At 43.5% G+C, this 23,509-nt stretch overlaps 1 protein-coding gene across 1 annotated transcript in view; it reads left to right on the top strand.

Annotated features, from left to right (window-relative positions):
* Positions 1-12,210, top strand: part of LOC118690009 (multiple epidermal growth factor-like domains protein 6) — a 191,533-nt gene extending 179,323 nt beyond the window's left edge. The window contains 7 exon segments of the mRNA XM_054515880.1: positions 238-363; positions 805-933; positions 3,102-3,230; positions 3,518-3,646; positions 4,331-4,456; positions 6,970-7,098; positions 7,494-12,210. Coding sequence (XP_054371855.1) covers positions 238-363; positions 805-933; positions 3,102-3,230; positions 3,518-3,646; positions 4,331-4,456; positions 6,970-7,098; positions 7,494-7,573 — 848 coding nt within the window. The 3' untranslated portion in view covers positions 7,574-12,210.
* The last annotated feature ends 11,299 nt before the right edge of the window (positions 12,211-23,509 follow it).

Below are 23,509 nucleotides of genomic sequence, written 5' to 3'. Positions count from 1 at the left end.
ATTAATTATTATAATCACAAGTTATTTATAATCATGGGTTATATTCATAATCACAAGTAGTCTCAGAAGGTAAAGCAGTCGTGTCTTTGGGTGGGTTCTGGCTTCATGGTTGATGCTTTGAAGTGCATTAGGGGGAATAAAAACAAAGCCAGCTCTTCCCCTAAGATTGTAGCTATGTTAAAAATGAAAACTGCCATTGGATGCTGTGGGTGTTTAACAAATCCTGTGTTCCCTCAGCCTGCCCTGAGAGCTGGTATGGGAAGGACTGCGCCCAGCCCTGTGCCTGTGGCAAAGGCCAGTGTGACCCACGGACCGGCGAGTGCACCTGTGCCCCCGGCCACACGGGACCTGCCTGTCAGCAAGGTAACAAAGCAGGACCAGGTCACCTCCCACTGGGTGACACACTTAAAGTACCCAGCAAATAAACCCAGTGCCAGGCATTGTTCAGAGCCAGGGCCTTTGCTGATAAGGCTGCGGTTTGGGGCACTCAGCCTCTGTCCCTCCTTGCTCCATCACCCAGCCTAATCCTGCCCACACCTCCCTGCCACCCTCTGGGGCACTGGGTTCTCCAGGAAGCTGAGGGGCTATGTCAGGACAGAGTGTTTGGGTGAAACTGATAATAATAACAATGGAAACTAATAATAATAATCATGGAAACTAATAATAATCATGGTGATGTCCCACCACCCTCGGGAGACCCTAATCACTTGGGATATATGTGTTTGTATTTATTCCCTGTCACCTTCATCCTTTCCTTGGGGTGCTAATTTTTGGGTTTTTTCAAACTTTGTTAATTCTCTGTAGTGTGTCCCCAGGGACAATACGGCCCCAGCTGCCATGGGAGGTGTACCTGTCAGAATGGTGGCATCTGTGACCATGTGGAAGGCAACTGCACCTGCGGGCTCGGCTGGACAGGAAGATCCTGTGAGGAAGGTGATTTCCTGCTTCCATGGCAGTGGATTTGCACACTCAGACTGGGGACACTGGGTTTGCAGTGTCCCCAGACACCCACAGACAAGGACAGTTTCAGAACTGCCCCTAATTAGAGCTTCAGGTCTTTTTTCAAGGATAGTTTTCCTCCTGAGTTCTGCTCATGAATTCCCTTGCACACTCCTTATTTCTTCTTCACTCTGTTAAATCTTCTCCAGTCCAACTTTTGTGTTCTTTTGTCTATGGGAATGTTGGGTTTTGACTTCTTCCATGTGAACCTCAGGGCAGGAGAAGCCTGTGTCTTCCACCTCACTGGCTCTGTTCTCTTTCATTTGACTCTGGACTGGAGTTGAGCTTCCCATGTGTAGACTTCTCAGACGTTCCAACATCTGTCCAAAGCAATTGAGATTGTCCTGCTCTCTCACCCTTATTCTCCATGACACTTGTCCCTTGTGCAAGACAAAGCACACTAACAGAATAAGCTCATTTCCTACTCCAGAATCTCTCCTGTCAGCCCTATCTTCCCACAACTGTCCTGTCTATCTCCCAGAAACCATTCTGCATTTCTGTGTTCCTATTTTTCTCTGTAGGTAAGAGATATCTGTATAGTTATGGACTTGAATGTTCAGGAAACAAGTTTACTGGTATGAAATACAACTGAATAGTTCTAAGTACACATTCAAGACAAATGTCATCGTTAAATCATAACTGCCATGGTTGAAACTCCACAACGCCTTCCCAGATTCTCATTTACAGCACTTCTGTCCCTGACACCTCAAATATTCACCTCAGACTCCATATGTATCTATACCAAGAACTGGTTGTTAAAGAGGAGTGTCCCTATATAAAAGTGTCATCTAGAAATGACACTTTTTAGCAGCATTCTGAGATGCAGTTGTTCCACTCTGCATCTGAGGAGACTCAGAGAGCCCTGCTGTGCATCTCTGTGCAGACGAGGAGCAGGGAGGACAGGAAAGATGCAGCTGCTCACAGTGTGAGTGCTCTGAGGATTCAGTGGGCAATGAATGCTCTCTGGGCACAGGCTCTAAAACATTTACAGTTAACCAATGTCTGGGTGACCTAGCAAAGGCCACCTGTGGTCATCTCCATTTGCCTGTTCCTGTAGTCACCCATGGGCTGAGTTGGGGCTGCCAAGGCTCAGCAGGGTGGTGCAGGTGTCTCCACATGGAGAGGTGGATTGTGGGTGTATCTCATAGATAAAACTTCTCTGGAGTGGAGCACAGGAGGCAGACATGCACACACTGTATAGGGAACTGTGTGTTGTATCACTAGAAAGAGCTTCACTATTTATCTTTTGACAGAGGGAGTGAAATTATTGGAAAATTGAGTCTTGATCTCCACAGCAGTGTGGGTTTGAGTGTGTTGTGACTGGAAATCAAAGACAGCTAATCAGGCATCCTTTTAATAGAGCTTAGAGATGATGTTCCTGGAAGATCCTGTCTGGCATTTGCAGGGTTCTCAATCTGATTATTTGGACGGCCATGCTCGTTTAAGTTCGTCTGCCCAGATTCAAATTATCCCAGCAGTGGGAAGTTAACTTATTCAGAGATGATGCTGAGGTTAATTATATTGGCATAGTCCCTTCTGCATGACTTGGCTTTCAGTAATTTGAGACGTGTTTAGTTCTGTAAAAGCAGATAGCTCATTATACATGGACAGACTGTTGCTATGTGTGAAAAAGATCCTCCTGGTTTTATTAGGAATTTGAGTAGTGTGAACTCCAATGATAACACAGAGGAGGAAAAGCTTCATGTTTTCTTTCACACTTTTTAAGTGCCTAAAAGAAAATATTGCTGTAGATAAAGAAAGAAAAAAGAAAATCTAATTTATGCTATTCACTACAAGGCTTTACAACACATGGTGTGGGTTCAGCATCAAGTCTGTGAAGAGACAAATTGAAAAAGGCAGACTGTTAAAAGTGAGGAAATTGCTGTTCAAACATCTATATAACATAAAAGATTTCTCACCAAAGTATGTAAATGCATCATAGTTGTGCAGAAATCCTGTGTCTTCATAACAAATATTCATTGTCTGCAAATTGTTCTCTGGGTATCATCTCTTGGCAATGCATCTATCACACACGAGCTTTTCTGGGTGAGGGCAGTGATTGTTTGTTTTTGTCTGTTTTTCTGTCCATGTCCTGCCAGCAGAGTGCCTCCCAGGAAAGTATGGGGCTGGCTGCTCCCTGGACTGCCTGTGCCAGCACAATGGCACCTGTGACAGGTTCACAGGGTGCTGCAGCTGCCCCGAGGGCTTCTACGGCCACTCCTGTGAGCACAGTAAGTGGAGGCACTCGGGGTAATTGTCACAGGTTTGGGGTTCAGAGGAGTCAAGAAACACCTCACTGGTTCAGTTAAAGTTTTGGGGATGTCCCAGATCATCCAGCTCCTTCCAGATCTTGCATGTCTCTGATGCTGGGTGGTACAAGTTTAAAAGCCCATGGCATTATTAGAGTTAAGGATAAATATCATTTTTTGTTGGCTGCCAGGGAATGTCACAGAGAATACAGAGGATTTTAATGGTGTGTATGATTTCTCCATGAACCTTCTTCATTTTAATTTTTCAGGGTGCCCCCTTGGATTTTATGGGCTGGGCTGTCTTCAGGCCTGTGCCTGTAAAAATGGAGCGAGCTGTGATGCAGTGACAGGACAGTGCCTTTGTCCTTTGGGCTATCATGGTGTCCACTGTGAAAAAGGTACTGGAAAAAAGAAAAAGGAAAAGAAAACAAACAAACAACCAGAAAAAAACAAACACCAAAAAAAAAATCCCAAAAGCAGAACTCAAAAAAACCTCATATAATTACTGAAATACTTGTTGAGAGCCACCTCTTCCATATTTTGAGCTTAATGAATATCCTGAAACACTGAATTTGGGACAGATTTCCTGTTCTACAGCTGGGTGTTCCCATTCCCTTATAAATTAACTAATCTGGTTCCAATTAATACAGTGAAAGTCCTGGTCTCCGTGATGTCTTGCAGCAATGAGTTCCACATGCCATTTATTAAAAATAAGTCCCTTTTACTGATTCTAAATTTGCTTCTAAAACTCCAAATAAGATTATTAAATAGGTGCATGTCAAACCTGTTGAGTGTTACGGAGGGGTCTTCAAGAGAGTTCTAATTAAAAATAAAAATAAGTGCCAGCTACATTTCTGGGACAGATTTACAGATACCTTTGAGAAGTTAGATTAGACAACCCCAACAGAAGGAAAGCTCATGTAAGTAACGTGCCCATTCCAGTATGTTTGATTTCTTCATTAAGCTTGGCATTTACACTGATTTCTTTTATGAGCTTTCCCCTGAGACATCCTGGGAAAACTCTGGGTTTATTGTACATCTTGCCACTCAGACATGCATCTAAAGGGTTCTCTTGCTGTCAGGCTGTGCCAGGGGCTGGTTTGGTGAGGGATGCCAGCATCAGTGTGACTGTGGAGATGCTCCTTGTGATCCAGAGACTGGGAAGTGCCTTTGCCCACCTGGGAAGACTGGAGACAAGTGTGACATTGGTAAGGGCAATATTTGTAAGGGCTGGACTGTGTATTGTTAAACCACTCTGACCTGTTGGTTTCAGAATAACTGTACAAGGACATTTGCTGGTGTTCAAGAACACATTGTTTGTAGAAAATTGCTCTTTGTGGTTATCAACACCTTTATCAGCAGAATTGTACCTCTTGATTTAATCAATATTTAAATTGATATCCTGATAGGAAAACTGTTCATGGGTCAGCTGTAAAATGTCATTTGCCTTGAGTTTTAGAGAACACAGGAAGAATAGACCAAGAAATTTTGCAAATGTAGTGGGGAAGACTCCAGAGGGTGCAGCTGGTCACCAGGGGCTGCAGTTGCTGGGTGCTTTGTCACAGTGGCATCTGTGACCCTTTTCAGACCAATGCAGAAGTGTGTCCAGCTCTGGATTTGCTTCCCCTGGAAGCAGGATGGAATCCCCACAGATGAGGGTGTGGAGCTGCAGCAGCCCAGGAACTTTTAACCCAAATGTAATTCCTTCCTTTGCAGCACAGGCTGCACTTGGGCTGTGTGTTGGCCCACAGGAGCAGAATTCTTCTGTAACAAGGATATAAAAATAGGTGAGAAATTTTTCCTGTAGGTAAAACCAGCCCCACTGCTGTACCCTGGTGGGGTTGGGTGCAGGGTTGAGAGGCAGCAGTGGCAGAGTCCTGAGCCAGTCTCTGGTCACAGCTGTGGCTCTGATCAGAGCCCAGGGCCAGGTTGGACAGGGCTTGGAGCAACCTGGTCTGGTGAAAAGTGTCCCATGCCTGTGGTTGGAACCACATGGGTTTAAAGGTCCCTTCTAACCCAAGCTGTTCTAGGATTCTTTGATTATGAGGAAGCAGTTTTAGGGTAATCACTGGAGTAAAAGGAATTGCAGTGGTTTAACTGAGTGTCAGAAAACATTTGTGATCCCAATGCTGTGACAAACAAGACAAAAGGAGTGAACATCCATGTGCTGCTGTGGAGCTTCACCAGGAACCAAAATCCTCCTGAGCTCCTGGAGCAGAGGGGGAAAATTATTTCTCCTTTTGTTCTAGGATGGGGCCGAAATAGATTTAAGCAGGCTGTTATTAATACAAATTGCTGTGAGCTTAAGCATTAGTGCAACTTGCAGAACTGAAATGGAAAATCATTTGATTCCCTCTGGGCAGTGTCCCGTGGTCAGGAAATGAATCTCAGTCTGCAGCACTGCTCCAGTGGGAGCATGAGCCACCCTCAGTGCCCGCACAGCACTGGGTGTCCCTGGGCCTTTCCAGTAAAACTTTAGGCAGAAGTGGAACGCAAGGGGGAAGTTCAGCACCAAAAATGGGAATTGAGGTTTTCTTCCTCACAAACTCTGCGAGTCATTTTTATTTTTCTTAAATCAGCTAGGGTAGCCCCCATCCATGAAAAGCTGTTATGGGGTAGGTTTTATTTGCATTTTTATTTTCAATTAGGCTCAGTTCATCTGTGATATAACTGTGAGCAGCTGTGACTGTGCAGCAGCCATAAAGATAAAAGGCCTGATTTTAATTTGAACTCTGGTAAAGCACCCATTAAACAGGCAAAATGTTAATTAAAAAAAAAAAAGAGAGAGAGAGAGAATATAACAGACTTTTATGGGCGTTCTTTTTCTGTAGTAAATTAACATTGCAGACTTTCAAACAGATGTCTTAAATGCACATTGTTATTAACATGAAAATGTGGTATTACATAAATTAAAATCAGGTCCAGAGGTGTTTGGGGAGACCTTTTCTCATAACATTTCCTAATTGAAAAGGCCAAGCTCGGAGCGCACGGGCGAGTTCTCCCACGTGCTGGGGCTGCAGCTGATGCAGGGCTCAGCAGGACTTTATTTACCTGAGGGTGCTCGTGGGAGAAGGCAAATTCCCTGGTTACAGGGTTTTTCAGAGAGGTGAGGGAGAGAGGGCCATTGTTTGCTGTGTGTTTCACACCCTGCCTTGTGACCCTGCTGCTCACGTTCCTTTCCTGCCTGTCCTCTGATGCTTAAAAAATTGCAGTGAGGATTTACCAGCCTAGGTATGAAATGTATTTGCATTTGGAAGTCAGGGGGTTTTTTTGTGAGTTTAATTTGCCAGGATGCAGCAGAATTGTGCAAGACAGGAGTATCTATAAAATGGATTAATTCTCAGTGTCACATTCTGTGAGGGAAGGCTCTTGCCCAGCACGTACTGACAGCCCAGCCACGCAGGAGAGACAGGGGCAGGAGATAGTGTGGATCCAGGATGCTGACAGCAACTTTCCTGAGCAGATCCCAAGATGTTCTCTGTTGGGCTGTCAGCCCCTGTTTTTTACACCAGCAATGATTTCCATTCTGGGAACTCTTCAGGACAGCTGGGCTGCAGCTTGGGCAGAGCGCGTGGCAGACAAAACTCGACGACTGCCGCGCTTTCCCAAATGTCAGGTTTGAATGTGAACAGATGTGGGTGTCTGAGCAGCTTCCTGATCCCACAGAAGGGGGAGGCTGCCAGCAGTGTTCCCCCTGTCCCAAACCCTCCTGTCCTTGCAGGGTGCAGGCCAGACAGGTACGGCCCCGGCTGCTCCCTGCGGTGCCAGTGTGCCGGCAGATCCCGCTGCCATCCCCACAACGGGAGCTGCGCCTGCCCCGGCTCCTGGAGGGGCCCAACCTGCACAGAAGGTAACCAGCCTGGGGGTGCAGCCTTCCCTGGGGGGGTAAAACACCTCTGGCCCCTGCTGGTGGTCAGTGTGGATGGCAGGGTCAACCCGTTGGATTGTTTGGATAATTTCTCTTCTTAATGAAGCAGAGTGCGGAGGGAAAGTTTCCTCTCAGTTGCGGTGTAATCACAATTCCTCCTTTAGTTTAGGAAGAACTTTGGGAACCTTCTGATTTGGAGGTGTTTTATAGTTTTTCCTGCTCTCTGCCTCTGTGAAGAGGCTGGTGTAACTCCCTCCTCTACCTTCTTTTCAAGGCTACCATTGATTGAATTATTTAAGTGTAAATTGTATAATCTATATAATATTTCAGTATTAGGTTATATGGACCTGAAACCGTGTTTCTACTTAATTCTCTAGGTGGCCCTCCAAAGCTTCCTTTTTATGAAGAACAAGCTCAAGAAAGAGGGAGTATTTTTCCAAGAGCTCTACAACAGTAACATTTGGACTAATAAATGAACTGTTTTATATGCACAGACGGTATTTGAATTTGGATATGAAAACAGTTATTCAATTCAGCTTGAATTGTACTGAAGTATTCACACTTCTTATGGAAGACTACAGAGGCCATTTAGTAGCTGGATCCTTTTAAAGAGTTGAATCTGTTTCATGTGCTCATTCCTAGCCTCTTGCCCCTCCATTAATCTACTCTGGACATTCTTTCTGGTATTAATATAATTCATTCTTGAAAGCCTGGACATGTTTTTAATCAGAGCAGCTCCAAAGAGTATCAGGATAAGCAGCACATAACACATCACCATGGAATGAGCCACACTCCCTATCAGGGACTTTCTAAACCCACTTGACAACCAGCACCAAGTTTGAAGAGTATTCCACAGATTATTTCTCTACAGATTCATTGCAAAATCACATTGCACAGAAACTAGAGGGATTCATCAAGTTAATTCCTCTTTGAATAAAATGGTGTGTTCTAGAGAAGCATGCAGTCTCATTTTGAACTTGCAGCTGAAGAAGAATCTGCTACAATCTGACAAGAGTCCTCAACACACTGTTAATTTATTTAAGAGCATCTCCTGCATTTCTGGTGTGGTTTGACTGATTGGAAGGTCTCTGTCTGAATCTGTCTTCCAAAGAGCGTGGTGTCATCTGCCAGACTCTCCTGGCACCCTGTGTTCTCACATCTTGCCAGATGAATTTCTCAGCAGGTTGTCAAGCCAAGCTGTGCAGCACTTCTCATCAAACAGTATCTGCTAATGCAGAAAAGGTTTTATCTTGAATGGAGAAAGCAGATAGTAAGCAAGGAGAGATGCTTAAGGATACTATCTCTGGAGTTTGTGCTTTTATTGAGCATTTTGGTTTTTTTATCAAGTCATCTCACAACAGTCCTGATACCATTCAACAGCTGCTGGAAGTCACCTCATAGAGTAGAGACATTTTGGTGCTATTTTGTCTGTTTAGATAGGTTTTCCTTTGATATAGAACTATTTCATTATAAAGAAATTTATGTTCTGTATTTTAATATTCTGTTAACCAGACTAAAAGATTTCAGAGTGCCTCTTTATACCTCTTTTTAGGTTAGGAGTTACAAAATCTGTGTGGTAACCACTTGATTCTGACTGTATCAAAAGTGCACTTAAGAAGGGGCATCAGGACCGTGGTAGACACAGAGTATGGGCAGTTCCAGCTCTTGTGCTGATACTCCATTCCCCACCAGAACAAACTGCAGCTCTGCAAGAGCAGGGTTTTGTTTTGCAAGAGACAAAATGACAATAACTGATCGTAACTTGGGATTTTTGAAGAAGTTTGTTGTTGTGGTTGGACAAGTGATGAGTTGGTGAAGCAGGATCCAGGAGGTTGGATGGGAAGGTGAGGTAACAATTTTCCCCCATGGTTCATCCCAGGTCTTAAACAAATCTGCAGTCAATGACTGTCCAGGCCAAAGCAAGTGGTGCTTGCTCCCCTGGGAGTTTATTTCAAATTGTGATCTATGGGAGGCAATACAGTTTTAGGAGGTGTTTTCCAAGCTTCATGGAAGTCTTATTGTTGTTATTCATCACTTTGTAGGTATTGAAAGTAAAGGTATTTGTGAATGTGTCAAAATTAATTAACGAACTGTGCTTTCAGCCAGAAAATCACTGGGGCTGATGCTGATCTCTTTTAATTTCTTCTGTAGAGCTCAATGAATGTCACTGGAAAGTTCATTCAATGTAAATGTGGCAAAATTATGGTCCCAGAAGTGTGTGACTCTCATCAGGGAAGTGATATTTTAAATGTTCTTTTGGAGGTGTGATGGCCTGGGTCTGATCCTACAATTGTGTGAGTTTGGGGCAGTTTCACTGAACAGGAACCTGTAAGGTAAATCTCTTGTGAGACAATGAGATATAATCTCAGCAACTGCTGGAGAAGAGCAATTCAAGTTTAGCAGTTGACATATTTTGATCTTAGCCCTGTATTTACTGCAGAGCCAAGCTACAACAGAAGTGCAAGTGTCAGACTGTACTTAAGATTTTTTTGTAGAATCGTTGAGTGAGTAAAGCTCTATAAAACCTCTGAAGGTCTGAACTTCCCTTTAAAGCCTGATCAACTTCAGAGCCAAATGGGTCAGAGTTTCATCATTAAAGTCAAATTTCAGAGATTCATCCCACCTAGTTTTGAATATCTCCAAGGAAGGAGATCCCACCACTTTGAAGCTGTCCTAGTGGAGATTTCATTTTCTTCCTTTTTTTTTTTTTTTTTTTCTGGTTTCTAATCAGAATTTCTTCAGTTTCATCTTTGGTCCACTGCTTTTCATCCTTTCAGAGTGGATCTCTGAGGAGCCTTTGGCTTCCCCTCCCCACAGCCCCCATGGGGTAGTTGGCCACAGCCTTGGTCTTCTCTTCTGAAGACATCCCATCCACTGGCCACATTCCAGTACCTCAGACATTCCAGTTCCTTCCAGCTGCCCAGAGACTGGTGTGGTTACTCAGCACATAAAACCCTTTACACTGCTGTCAGACAGCAGAATATATCAAATGTACCGTTTTTCTCTTATTTTTGTAGATTGATGTGTGATCGAGCAACTAATCAAAGGGGAAACCTTTCTCAAGCCATATTATTTACACCATGTATACTTGTTTACATTTTCCACAGTACCTTGATAATAGGAATTGTAAATATGTAGTATAAGGAAATAAAAGATTTTTGTATTACATGTTTTTAAAGGATGTCACTGTTTTAGGTACATGATGAAACACATAGTTTAAGTGACTGATACTGAGCCTTTGCCAATGAATTAAGGGCCCAAGTAGATCTGCTTTGGGAAATATTTCAGCAAACTTTTTGTAAATCAAAAAATGCCACTTCATACAAACCACTCTATAGGCAATAGACTTTTTTAGTCAAGATGCTTCATAGCTCCTTTATGTCATTACCTTGGGAAAAGAAGTTCACTTCAGTGCCATCAAACAGACCATTCTGATTTGTAGCTCTGCATGACTTTTTGTTCCTAAACAAAGTACAGTCATACAGGTAAAAATCAGAATTAAAGATTTCAAAAACATTAAAAGAGGAATTTTAATTGGGATAGTTGGAATGTCTTATCTTGGTTTTTATTTTTTTCATAAGGCAGAGAAAATGTTTACAGGATTTTGTTTTCTAGAAGAGCCACAACTTTACATTATTAACTACTAATTAAGGAAGTTTACTTGCTTCTGATATTACTGTTCTGATTCTGCTCCTTACTACAGTTTAACAGATTTACCTAATTCTTTGCCTACAAAGTAGTCTTTATTAGACAGGATGTAATTTTTAATGGAAAACTGACTAAATCATCTTTTCCAGGGATTAGTTTTGTGGCAAGTGTAGTTGCTACTAAATTAACACAACTCTGCTTATTTGCTTCATCAGATTCCAGTGAAAGAGTGTCAGGCTGATGCAGTCCTGAGCACAGCACTGGGGCTTGTTGAAAATGGAAGTGAAAAATCCAGTGAAAATGGGGTTTATAGTTAAATGGATGTCCATCTTCCTCTTGGTGAAGGCCTTTGCTGGCTCCCCCTTTCCCAGGAGGCTGAAGTTAATTACACTTTCTTGCAGAGAGAGCTCTGTGTATTCCTCTGTAGCACACTTGCACATGCAGATAACTCCTTTCAGAAAGACATTGGAATTATTTCAGCCATGCAGCTCCTGTGCCAAATCCCCCTCTCTTACCTTGTGTGCTCCAGATAACTTCAGCTGGAGTGGGAAGGAGTTGAGTGTAACTCAGTGGGCCCAGCAGAACCTCGCTCGCTGTGAATTCATGAAACCAGAACAACATGTTTTAAGTTAGACTTCACTAACACTATCCTCATAGGAAAACAATCAGAATTTAAAAAATTCCCCGCTTCCCCTGCCAAAAATTATTATTCTACTTTTATCCTTTTTATGTTGAAGAACCATAGCTATTAAAGTTTGCCCAGATTCCTTGCCAACCATATTATTTTGATTGGCTGCAGGTTTCTGTTTGTGTAAGTAATAACCAGCACAGTGTCAGGAGTTGCCAACGGGACAAACATGGAAATAATACCTTCATGTCCTTCCCAGAAGAGGCAAAGACACATTTGGGAGCCATCGTGGCTTCATTGTGCAGATCAGACAGTAACCCTGTTAGAATTTAGCTTCTTATCAGAGCAAACTAAAGCTCAGGAACAATCTTTGAGAGTGCTGGTGGAGCAAGAACCCTCCATCCTCCCATCCTTGCGTTAATATTTTTATATTTAGGATAAAAACCTTCTCAGCCCCCAGTTTTTGAAGGACTTTTCCTTCAGGTTGACCTGTGGCTGACTGAGCAGCTCCATGCATGGGCTGCAACTGTGCCCAGTAATTCTTTTGCAAGGTCACAGCTTTAAATTCTGACACTGTGTAAAGCAATTTCCAGCAGTAAACACCAAATCTCAGCCTTGTAGAGCACAAATTGTTCGTTCTGTTCTTTTTATTGCTTTTGATAAGCACTTGCATAGCAATATTATGTCTCTGTGAATTTGTAATCCCTCTTCAAGAAATGTGTGGGATGTATCTCGGGTTTGTACTGTACTTTCTGTTGTAGATGTGTTGTAGTGAAAGGATGCTGATTTTTTTTATATAAACATGTCATTAAAACTTGGTCTTGATTTTCCCTCATTGCTAGTTTTGAAGCAACAGGCTTACATTGTGGATGAGATTTTATTCTACTGAACCAATTGACATTCAGAGCAAACAGGCTGAAATCACACCTGCTTTTGGTAGTTTGTGTAGAATAAATAATGGCCTGTGCCCAAGTGGGTTTGTATATGATCCCTGACCAGGGCAACCTGGCCAGTGACTGAGCCTGACAAATGGAGCTTTCTGGCACTCCAGAGTATTAGAAATATTCAAAACACAGCATAAATCTTGCTGGAAGAGGATGGTTGTGAAGTGTAACATTTTGGGAAGACTTGGGCACGGAGCACTTTGAAGGCATTTGAAACCACACACCTGCAGCCTCCCATCAGCCTGCTTGGGCACTTCCCAGAGCCCAGTTCTGCCAACAAATTGCCTGGTTCACCTTCAGGGTATTGTCTTCTCACATTGGCAGGAGCTGAAGGAACATGTGTGCCTGCTTAATGCCAAATAATGCAGTAAGAGTGTGCTGGTTAATTGGAAGTAGCAGGCTAAATTGAATTCAAAATGTGTAACAAAGGGGGAACGGTAGATCAAGCTGTCAGAGAAAAAGTGGGCCGCTCTGGCTTGCTGCTTTCTGGGAGAGCAGGCTTGGATTCCTTTTGAAATTTCAGGGCAAACATTTTGAATCGAGCTGTGTAATGCTGCAGGGTTCTGTCTTGTGTGATTTACTTCACTCTTCCTGCAGTTTTCAACAAGGAACAGAATAATTAAGTTCATTTGGTTTGTCATGTTTTTGACATATGTTCTAAAAATAATTGTATAATCCTTGCAATTTATCCAGTAATTTCTTTATTAGAAGCCATAGTCATACTATTCTAAGAAGCTGTTGATGTTATCCTATAATATCAACATATCATGTTGATTTTAACCTCTCAGATTGCTGTTAAAAGCTGATCAAAAACTAGACATGGAATATTAAACCAGAATATTCTCAACCTCTGCAGAGCTAGCATTGATCTGTGTTTTAAACCTTTAAAAAGCTGTGCCTCTGCAGCAGTTGAAGTGTTCATAAATCATGGACTGGTTTGAGTTGGAAGAGACCATTTATTTCCAACTAAATGTGGGGCAGCCACAACTTCTCTGGGCACTCTTTACCAGTGTCTCACCACCCCCACAGTAAAGATTTTTTTCCTGATATATGAGATACATGGGACCAAAGTGACCTTGTGACTGTGTCCAGGGAGCACTGTTCCATGGGATTGTCCCTCAGCACCTTCAGAAATCATCACCCCAATCTGCAGCCAGCTCTGCTTATCTCTTCTTTTAGTCAGCACTAGAAGTTCACGGGGTGCTCATAGAATATTCTGTATGCACGCAATAAAAACAACCATCCAAACCCCATGAATGGTTTAAAAATTACTTAAAAGTGCTGTATGATAAGGCACTTCTTTGTTGATTCTTTCAAGCATGGTAGTTAAAAAAAACACAACTCAGTTGTGTTGTTTTATATATGAATAAAGATGTCAGCAAGTAGTCATCTAACTGTCCGTGCCATTTGGCAGTATCTAGCTTCCTTTTCAGTAATAGCCCAATAAATCTTTATCTTCTACTAAGCTGATGACAGCAAAACATCTTGAGAAGCTGCATGTGGTGTAGATATTATAGTTAATACTTAAATGCTTCATGCCATCGTCTACTGGGTGTTTTTTTCCCATCCAGATGTAACATCCTGATTTAAGGCATGTGCTCGCTTCTCCCTCTAGTGATTCCAAGAGCCTAATGATAACTAATTAATTAATTAAGGTCTGTTATCCAAGACCACCATGTTGGCCCACAGTAACTGAGATCCACCTGCTCAGGTGACCTCACTGACCTCCTGCCTAAAGGGGTACAAAAGTTGCATCTTTGCCATTTGGAGGTTCTGTACTTTGCGTTTTCTTTCTGCCTACAAGCCCTTGGTTCATGCAGAAATCCAGGGGTTGTCTCAGCTCTGTCCCCTGCTTTGGAGGTGGCCATGGAGGCTTCCCAGTGGGAGCAGCACTGTGAGCTGGGCTCATGCTGGCTGGGGAAGCGGAGCCACATTTGGGCTGGAAATGCCCCATGCATGTCCCACTGGTTCTGCCCTGTTCCCATTCAAACCAGCCTGGCATTTCTCTGTTACCAGGTAAGTCTTAAAGTGCCCTAAATTATTTACAAAGTGACTTAATGAAAATTCTCTGATTTTTGCAGCTGGGGGAGGCCTTTTTTCAACCAGAAATCCAGTTTTTAAATTATTTATTTCTCTTCTAAGAACCACACTAAGATTTCTTGCTGTACATCATCATCAAAGAGCAAGATTGGTACAAGTAGAGACTGTGTGGTAATTCCTGCCTGTCCATTTGCTTTTTTTTCCCCTTTTCCCTGACATTTCAGCTGTGGTAGCTGTTGTGGATCTTGGCCTTGCACTACCAGGCACAGGGGAAGGCTGCTCTTAATTATTACTTTACGCTAAGGGTAGGTATGAAATACAAAGCAGCAAATGGCATCACATTAAATAGGGGCTGTATCCCTGGGTAATGAGGGCTGGGAATGCTGCAGGAGCAGCAGCCATGGATGGCATCACTCTGCTGGAGCCTTTTGTGGAGCCCTTCACCCTCTCAAAAGAGGTCTGAACAGGCAGCTTGAAAGACGATTAGAACTGCTCACGGTCATAGTTAGCGTGTTAAAATATTTTACAAGAACCAGTGAATTTGATCAGAAAATAGTTATTTTTGGCTGCCAATGTGGCAAAACCACTTAAAATACAAACTCAAGAATGTGTTGAAAGGAGTCAGTTTGCCAGCAGAGCTATTGTTGTAGCAAAGTCTCCCCTCTGATCCAACGGGAATCCTCTGCTCAAGTTTTATTACTTAAAAAGTTAATGTGGATGTCAAGCACCTGGAAATCTTTATGTCTTTGAAAAGAGCATTGGTAGGGGCTGCGTGGGTTTGGTTTCTTGTTGCAAACTCTTTGGCTGTGGAGTGTTAGTTGGGGCTTTCCTTCCCTTGAGAAGCTTTGAGGGTTGATTTGATAGTTCAGTGTCACTGCTCTGATAATGTGCTCTCTACAAAGGATAACAAGATGTGTGATTTGGTGCAAAGGTATTTGAATTTGCAGTGGATTTTCTCTCATTTTTTTATTTCTAGCTTAAGAAAAAAAAAAAAGAAGCCTTGCCTTTTTTTGCATTTTTAAAAAATATGTGAAGAACCCTAACCACCACACAAGGATCCTCTAGAGAGACAGGGCTGCCTCCTTTGAGAAAAATCCCAAAAATGCCTGTAAGCACGTGGGACAGGATGATTTCAGCAGTAGAAATCCATTTTGATGCATGTCTCAGTGAGGGCTTGTGCAAGCAGAAAGCCCCTGGACCCTTGAGGAGCTGGAGCAGGGATGGATCTGCAGCCCTTGTTATCTCGAGTACATAAATGGTGCTGCAGCATCACGTGCCAAGGCAGGAGAGATGTGAAAAGCATCATGACCAATAAATTAATGTTTTACTTTGAGTGGGCATGAAGGAGGATATTGAAAACTGGGTTTCTTCCTGCGTTTCTGCTGCCAGCAAAACAAAGCCCCACACAAGAGGGTTTGAAGGTCTCTCTGGGAAAAAATGCCATTGCCAGCTCCACCAGAGTGCCTTGTCCAAGTTGCCCTGAAGGAATCTCTGCCAGAAATACCTGTTAACAATAAGGACCTGTTAATGTTTCACAATTATTTTCCCAAGTATTTAATTGCTGCACCAGTCCCCAACAACAAGAAGGTGGCAGATATTAAATACACAATAACTGTGGAAACCTCTGGTCTGTCTGCATGTGCCAAGACCACGATACAGCTGCACATCTGCAGGTCTGGTGAGGACTCTGTGTGCCATCAAGATGAATAAAAAACTGGGGCTCTCTCAGTCATAGCTACAACTTTTCCAAAGAAAATCAACATGATTTTTGTCTTTTGTGGAAGGAAGCTAAACCACAAATTACTCATGGCAGGCACATCCCGACTTTTCTGCTCAGAGGCTGCTCTGGGGAATGAAGGAGAGCAGTGTTGGTGGCCAGTCAGGAGGGGTTGTTTGTAATTCCCCATGCCCACAAAGGGGTTGCTTTGTCACTGGCTTCAGATCAGATACAAACTCATTATTTGCCACAGGTGTGATCTTCCTGCCTCAAGGTGTATTTACAGAGCTCTGGCTTGGCTTCCCCTTGTGGATGTCAAAGCTGATGAGGCTGACCTTTACAACTGACAAAACCTCACAAATTGCAGCTTATCTGCCTGATATCAAGGCAACATTGCAGCTTATTTTGATAGTTTATCCTCCCCAAATGGGGAAACTGCAGCACTAGCACAACACCTTCAATATTTCTGCCTCACTCTGCAGGATCTTAAAGACAAGGCTGTGCTTTGATGGATGTCAGAAAGGGACGTTGTCTTTTGAAGTGGTACTGAGAGCCTGTCTTCATTCTTGAGCCTTGATACACCTTTTCAGCTTGTAAATTTAGATATCTGCCTACATTTCATCTGCCTGATAGAGTTTAGGAGCTACTTGACAGCAGACCCTCCCAATTCCTGTCAGGCTGACCATTGATGTGGGTCCCACAGAGCAGCTCCTGTTGGGTGCAGCGCTGCTGGATTATCACTTGCTGGGACATCCATTGCTTGCAAAAGATATTCATGGACTGCCACAGCACAGACTGGTTCATTTTGCTTGGGTTTTACAGAGGAATAGGTGGATTCAAACTTGCTGGGAGTCAAGGGAGAGCTGGACTGGAGTTTCCTACACCCTGGTAAGAACTCCAGTCGCTGAGTGATTTGATAACCAGAACACTCCCTATGGCTATGTTCCCACAGGCTTACAAATATAGCTTGAAGTTTTGTTTATTTTTAACTGGAATGAGCATATTGGTAATTTGCGCAGATTTTTTTTTGGCCTCCAAAAATGTTTGAGCAACTCAGTAGGTGGCACCCTTTCTATTCCTTTATTTTCCACCAAATGTCAAAAATAAGCTGGAGCTGGATCCTGTGAGCGTGTGTGTGTGTGAAAGAAGTTTAGTAAAAATGTAAATGCATATTTGTCTCCTTAATTGAATATAGTATGTTGTGAAATCATTACGTCAGGGCACACTTGGGTTTATACAAACGCTTAAGTAAAGAAAATATATAAACCTAGATTGACTTGAACAATTTGAATGTGATAGCAGACATCTGTGTTCAATAACATCACTTTGGTAAGCGGTGTTTAATATTTCATGTCAAAGCGAGGAGAGTAATAGAACGGGGTATTTTCAGAATTCTTAGATTGCTGAAGTTTATGGCATGGCATAATATATAATCTGTCCTTTGTCAAGCTCACCAGAGAGAGCCCTACTGCAGCTGAAGACGTAAAGTGCTCTAATATATATGTTTCTAGATCTCTCCCTGCTTGAGGAATTAATCTTGGGAGGTGCTGAGTGCCCTGAAGTGCCAGTGAAGTCAGTGGGATTTGAAGTTTCTCACAGCTCAGAGAACAGGGATCCTTACAGGGGCTAATTACTCTGCTCCAGCCCCGGCCAGGAAAGCCCTTCAGAGCTCCTTAACTTTTAGTGTATGAGGAGTCCTCTCAAAACTGGCATCAGGAATGCTGCTGGGACAGTGTCCAGAGGTCCAGCTCACTCCTCCGTCATCTGATAAAGTGAGAGCTGCTCCCCCAGCCTTGGGAATTTAAAATTTGGTGGTGAAGAGGTGAAAATGAGAAAGTTCCTTGCCCAGGGGCAGATCTGCAACTGAGGGCTGAGCCCAGAGTGCCCCAAAGCAGATCAGAGCATTGTCTGCTGAATTTTGGGGGTGGAGGAGGAGGAGGAGGAGGAAAGGGGCACCCCCTCATTCCAAGTGAAGTCTATGCACAAGAACATCGCCAGCTCGGGGACTCTGGCTGCAGAAAGTTCAAAGGAAGAGAAACATTTTTAAGTATCCTCCAACTCTCTTATTAATGAGCAATTACACTGATGTTCTTGGATGAATTTCCACTGAGTAATTCATCTACAAACAAATCTTTCTTTTGTATTTCTCCTCCCCCCAAACCCCAGTCTTTTGTATTTCATTTTTAGGTGAAATTCTGTAGTGAAAGGGGCCAAAAGAAACATGCTTTCCTGAGTCTCATGCTGAATGTCTGTCTGGACAGTTTCATTTTAACTGCAGCTTGGGAAAAAAAAATGTAAACATGGTGTGAGTATCATTTTTAAGCTGAAACTGTTTTTCCCCCGTGTTCAAATAGCATTATAAATGTTTGCTCAAAAGAGGCATATTTATTCATCTAGCCTCTGAGAGAACACTGTGTGCATAGGTAGCAATAAAAATGTGTTAAGGGCTGAGAGAGATTCCCCTGGTAAATGGCTTTTCTCTTGACCTCCTCTTAAGCATCTTAGCGGGGCTGTGCTGCTGCCTCTCTGAGGAAGTATGTTTGCACTGGGGAGGAAGAATTTTTAAAGTTGCAGAGTGTTACAAACAGTGAGCAAATAACTGTGGGGGTTTGGATGTTTGGGTTTTTTTTATAATGTTTGGAAAAAAACTCTTATGGAAAAGACATGAGATGCAAAGCAGTCACACACATTGCAAGTTGTTCCCAACATGCTGTGTGATTTCTTGCAAGGAAGATGATCTATGCAGTTGTTATTCTCTAAATTTTATCTGACTAATTTATCAATTTTTTTTTTTTTTTTTGGTGTGACTATTCACCACTCTTGTGAATAGCTGTTTTATAGCTGAATCTGCCTGCATGGGTTGTTTAGTATGGAGAAAAAGAGGATCAGGAGGATCTTATCATTTTCTGCAACTCCCGGACAGGAGGTTGAGCCCAGGTGGGGGGTGGCATTTTCCAGGTAGTGAATGACCTGGCCAGAAGAAATGGCTTCAGGTTGTGCCCAGGAGAGGTTTTGCTTGGATATAAGGGAAAACATCTCCTCTGAAAGGGTGGCCAGGCATTGGAAGAGGCTGTGCAGGGCGGTGGTGGAATCACCACACCAGGAATTGTTCAAATAACTTGTAAATGTGGTGCTTAGGGGCACGGCTTGTGGTGGGCATGGCAGTGCTGGGTTAATGGTTGGACTTGATGGTCTTACAGGGTTTTCCAGTCTAAATGATTCTCTGATTCTGTGCATGTTCAGATATAGATCAGACACTCAACATCATGTGTCTTCTCTGGCACATGAGGTTACTGTCCCCTGGTTACAAGCCCAAGTATTTTTTTGTGCAGAAAGGATTTCCAGTGACTCTTTCACATGAGACCGTGGAGTTGCTTTTCTCTGAGTTTGTTAATTCAAATGTTTGAGGAAAGGAAACACAAAATAAGCAGGGACCATAGCAGAAAGAAATTCATCAGGCTCTTTGTATGAACGAGGGCAAGGCTTCCCTGCTTTGCTCACCCAACTCCCTCTCCTACCCAATGAAATGTGCACTTGGCAGTTGTCAGACAGAATAACTCGATCCGCCACAGAAGCTGGAGATGGAAAACACCTGCTCAGACCATCCCTGCCCAGTGTAGAGCCATTTCCCTGCAGGACATGGGTCATCCCTAAATCCTGCAGCTGACATGCAACACACACCCTCAACTGGCAACATCCTGTCCAGAGCTGCACCTCATAAATCAGGCCCAGTAAATCAGCAAGGAAGAGCAGTTACCAGTGCTGTATCTCCCTTCCACATGGTTTCCTTACATTCTGGGGAATCAGTGGCATGTCAGAAATTATTCTCTTACCCAAGCACTGACCAGTATCTCCACAGTGCCGTATCTTGCCAAGCAGGAACATAAGCAAACACTCAGGTCTGCACCGGGGACTTGAGCAATCTCCCTGCATGGCCAAAATTCCTCCCAGCTGTTTATGTGTCCTTCACGGGGTCGCTGCTGCTGTTATCGATAGCTGATGTTGTTGCTGCTGCAGCACTGAGTCATTTTATCATTCCTGGGTGGGAGGATGAGTTTAACGATGAATCTGTGCATATTTGTCACCATGGGAGCCTCCAGATCGCCGTGTTCCTATGGAAACCTGGCCCTGGTTTAGCTGAACTGGCCCCATCGTGGGTGCTGTGCACTCAGAACAGGAAAAAAAGCTGGCGCTGGGCTCCTCTTGGAAATCTGCCCCCAAATGTATGGATGTTTGTTTATTTTTGCATTTAAGAGATCTAGAAAAACTGCACCAAGATGCAAAATAGCATGGAAGAAACAGTCTTTGGAAAGAGTAATCCCCACTGATTGGCACAAAGCGGGTATGTATTCTTTCCATAAATTTGGGGTAAGATTAAATAACAAGAGGCCTAAAAGGAAAGATTAAAAAAAAAAAAAGCCTAACTTGGCCAAGATTGTTAGCTTAGAATATATGTAGTGCCAAAACAATACACATTGCACAATTTCACCACACATACCCATTTCTTAACCCATTCTAGCTTCATCAAACTCAACAGAAATTGGTGACTCCAGTGGACTGCAATGGACTTCACACTGGACTGTGGCAGCTGATGTCCTGCTCCTGGTAATGGCCTGTTGACCTCAATCAGGTAATATTGGACATTGTAGGGTTATTTCTGCCATATCTGGTGAGTATTTTGAGATTCCTTAGGTACTGATCAGAAATGGTGCCCTCTCCCCTCTGCTAGATGTGGGTTGGAAGCAAGCTCTGCTGAAAGGCTGCTGCTTCACTTTCTGAAAATCCCAGTGTTACTCTGTGTGCCTTGCCAGGCCTCGAGATGAAGTTTTTCCATGTTCTGTTGAGATATCTGTAACATATGGTGACATTTTCAAATCCTCACCATGCTGGAGAGTCCGTGCTGTAATGTCACTGCCACGTCGCAGGGATGCTGGGGAAATGGCTGGCGGAGCAAACACTAAATGGCATTGGCCAACTTTTAACAAGTTATCACAGTGGCCCTGGGAAAACTTCAGCCATGTGGTTCTCTGAAGACTTTGAGGTATTGTAATTAAACGACTGCTGTGCTTTTACCTCCCATAAAAAGCTTTGCCTCCTGTAAAAGGTTTTTAGCTTGACGATGCATCAGGCAGAGCTCCTGCCCAGTGTCTGCCTTATTTTGCTGCTGGGGCTGTGCAAGCAACACAGCTCCAGTGCCAGCACCCCAACACAACTGTGTCTGGCTGGAAGGGCCCCGAAACACCAGCCCTGCCTCCCACTTGGTCACGAGGGAGACAGTGGCAGTAATTTTCTGGCTGGTGAATGCACCAGGCGAGATCGGAAGGGCATGAAAACATTCAGATTGCCATGAGTGAGAAGCAACACAACATCCATATTGCGTCTCTTGTTCTTGGCATTGCAACAATGCATAGTTTTCTGTTGTCTCTGGAACCACTCAGGCCTGTAATGGATGGAGTACCAGTGATTGGAAACGGTCCTTTTAAGCGGATGTTTCCATTAATTTGCTTTCCTCCTTAAACCTTACAATGTTTTTTTCTCAAGTGTCGGCAGAAGGGCTGAAGCATCTCTTGATCTTGCAGATTGTGTGTCCATGTGGACCACTGCAGGCAGGCACTACATGGAATTTCCAGTACAATATTCACTTGTTCTCTGAGCTTGTTTTGATTAGTTCATTTCACTGGCACTAAAAAGGGAGAACATCCAAGGTCTAAATTTTTAAAGGTGATTGCAGACAGCAATTCTGTGCACAAACATGGTATATGTACAGCTGATTTTCAGAAAAGCTGAGGTTATCTCCTTCTCCATTACTTCAGGCAAAGTTGTGGCAGTTTGATGTCTCCAAAGAACTGAAAAAAATAATGGTCACCCTTTAAAATATCAGTCAAACGTTTAGAATTGATTAGGACACTTCAATTAAAGAAAATCTTTAGAAAATTATTTTTCAATGCCAAAACCTGCGAAAAATCAGATGAATTTAGTCCATCCCTTACACTGTCTCCCTTCTTACTCTGTGATTTACCCAAATCATAAGAACTCTGCTGGTTTAAACATCCCAGTGGTCAGGAGAGCTCATGTATGTGACAACAGGGATTACAATCTTCTGAACGTGTCTGAGCAGCTATTGAGTCTTGAATTTCCCACACCCCAAGGCCCAAATTCCAGGATATTAGTAAGATAGAAAAAGCTGTCAGGCACCTATCTTGTCCTATTGGAGAAAAAAAGTTGGAAAAAAAGAGAGAGAAAGGGAGAGTAAAAAGCCCTTGGCTTCATCCTAGTGTGGAACTTTTTCCCATCTCAATTTAGCTAAAAAAAAGAGCCAAGACTAACAGCCAATCCTTAGCAACATAGGGACCCCATTCAGAAAACTGTTTAATCCCATGCTTAAGTGTACCTATGGATATGGGTTCTGTTCAAACTTGCATGTTTTGCTGGATTTGGATGGATTTAGATGGAAACTTGAAGATCTGGAGAAGTAACTCTGTATTAGGATGGTTGGTGAGTCCCTGGCACAGGCTGCCCAGAGAAGCTGTGGCTGCCCCATCCCTGGGGATGTTCAAGGCCAGGTTGGACAGGGCTTGGAGCAATCTGGGGTAGTAGAAGGTGTCCCTGCCTATGGTGGGGGGTTGGAATGAGATGGTCTTTAAAGGCCCCCCTGCCATTCAAACCACTGCAGGATTCTGTGATAAAAGAGGGATATCCTGGCTGTGTTTTGCTGTTGCACCACTTCAGCAGAGAAGCCCCACGTTCCCATGCTCCCAGACGTGCTGGACGTGTTTTGATGAGCTCACAGAAATGTGGGGTTGGCTGGGACCTGGGAGGTCACTCAGCCAAGCTGCTGCACTGGGGCCAAGACCATCCCTGACGTGTGTTTGCCTGCAGTTATTGCAAACCCCTTCCCAAGGGGCTCGCTGACTCCCCTCTTTGCAGTCAGGGATTCACAACGTCTGTGGTTGGGAAGCTCTGCCTGATGTCAGAGCCACACCACCTCTGCCACAAACCCTGTGGGATACAGAGCTGTTCATGCCCTTTCCATAACCCTCCTGGACTGTGCTACTCTCCCAGACCCAACAATTCCTGTTGACCAATCTCATAGCTACACACCAAGTGACCCTGAGCTCTTTCCTCCAGGTCTTTTCTCTAGATTTTGTCAGACTATGTGGAACAGGGACTCTCCAAAATCCTCCCCAAAATCCTCCAGGTCCAAGGTGGGGAGGTGCTGGAGAACCTGCAAATCCTGGTGGCCATGTGGAGCGACCCATGATCTGGGGGTTCTCACGCTGATATAATGGTATTGTTGTTAGTAAAAGAAAAATGCTGGGATTCAGGCATGACTCTGCCCCACAGGATCACAGAGTGATTTAGTATTTTAAGCTATGAAACTTGGCCTTTAACAGTTTCTGCAGGGTGCAAGGGGAC

The sequence above is a fragment of the Molothrus ater genome, chromosome 10, assembly GCF_012460135.2.
Source record: "Molothrus ater isolate BHLD 08-10-18 breed brown headed cowbird chromosome 10, BPBGC_Mater_1.1, whole genome shotgun sequence".
NCBI lineage: Eukaryota > Metazoa > Chordata > Aves > Passeriformes > Icteridae > Molothrus > Molothrus ater.
This window is presented reverse-complemented; position numbering and strand designations above follow the sequence as displayed.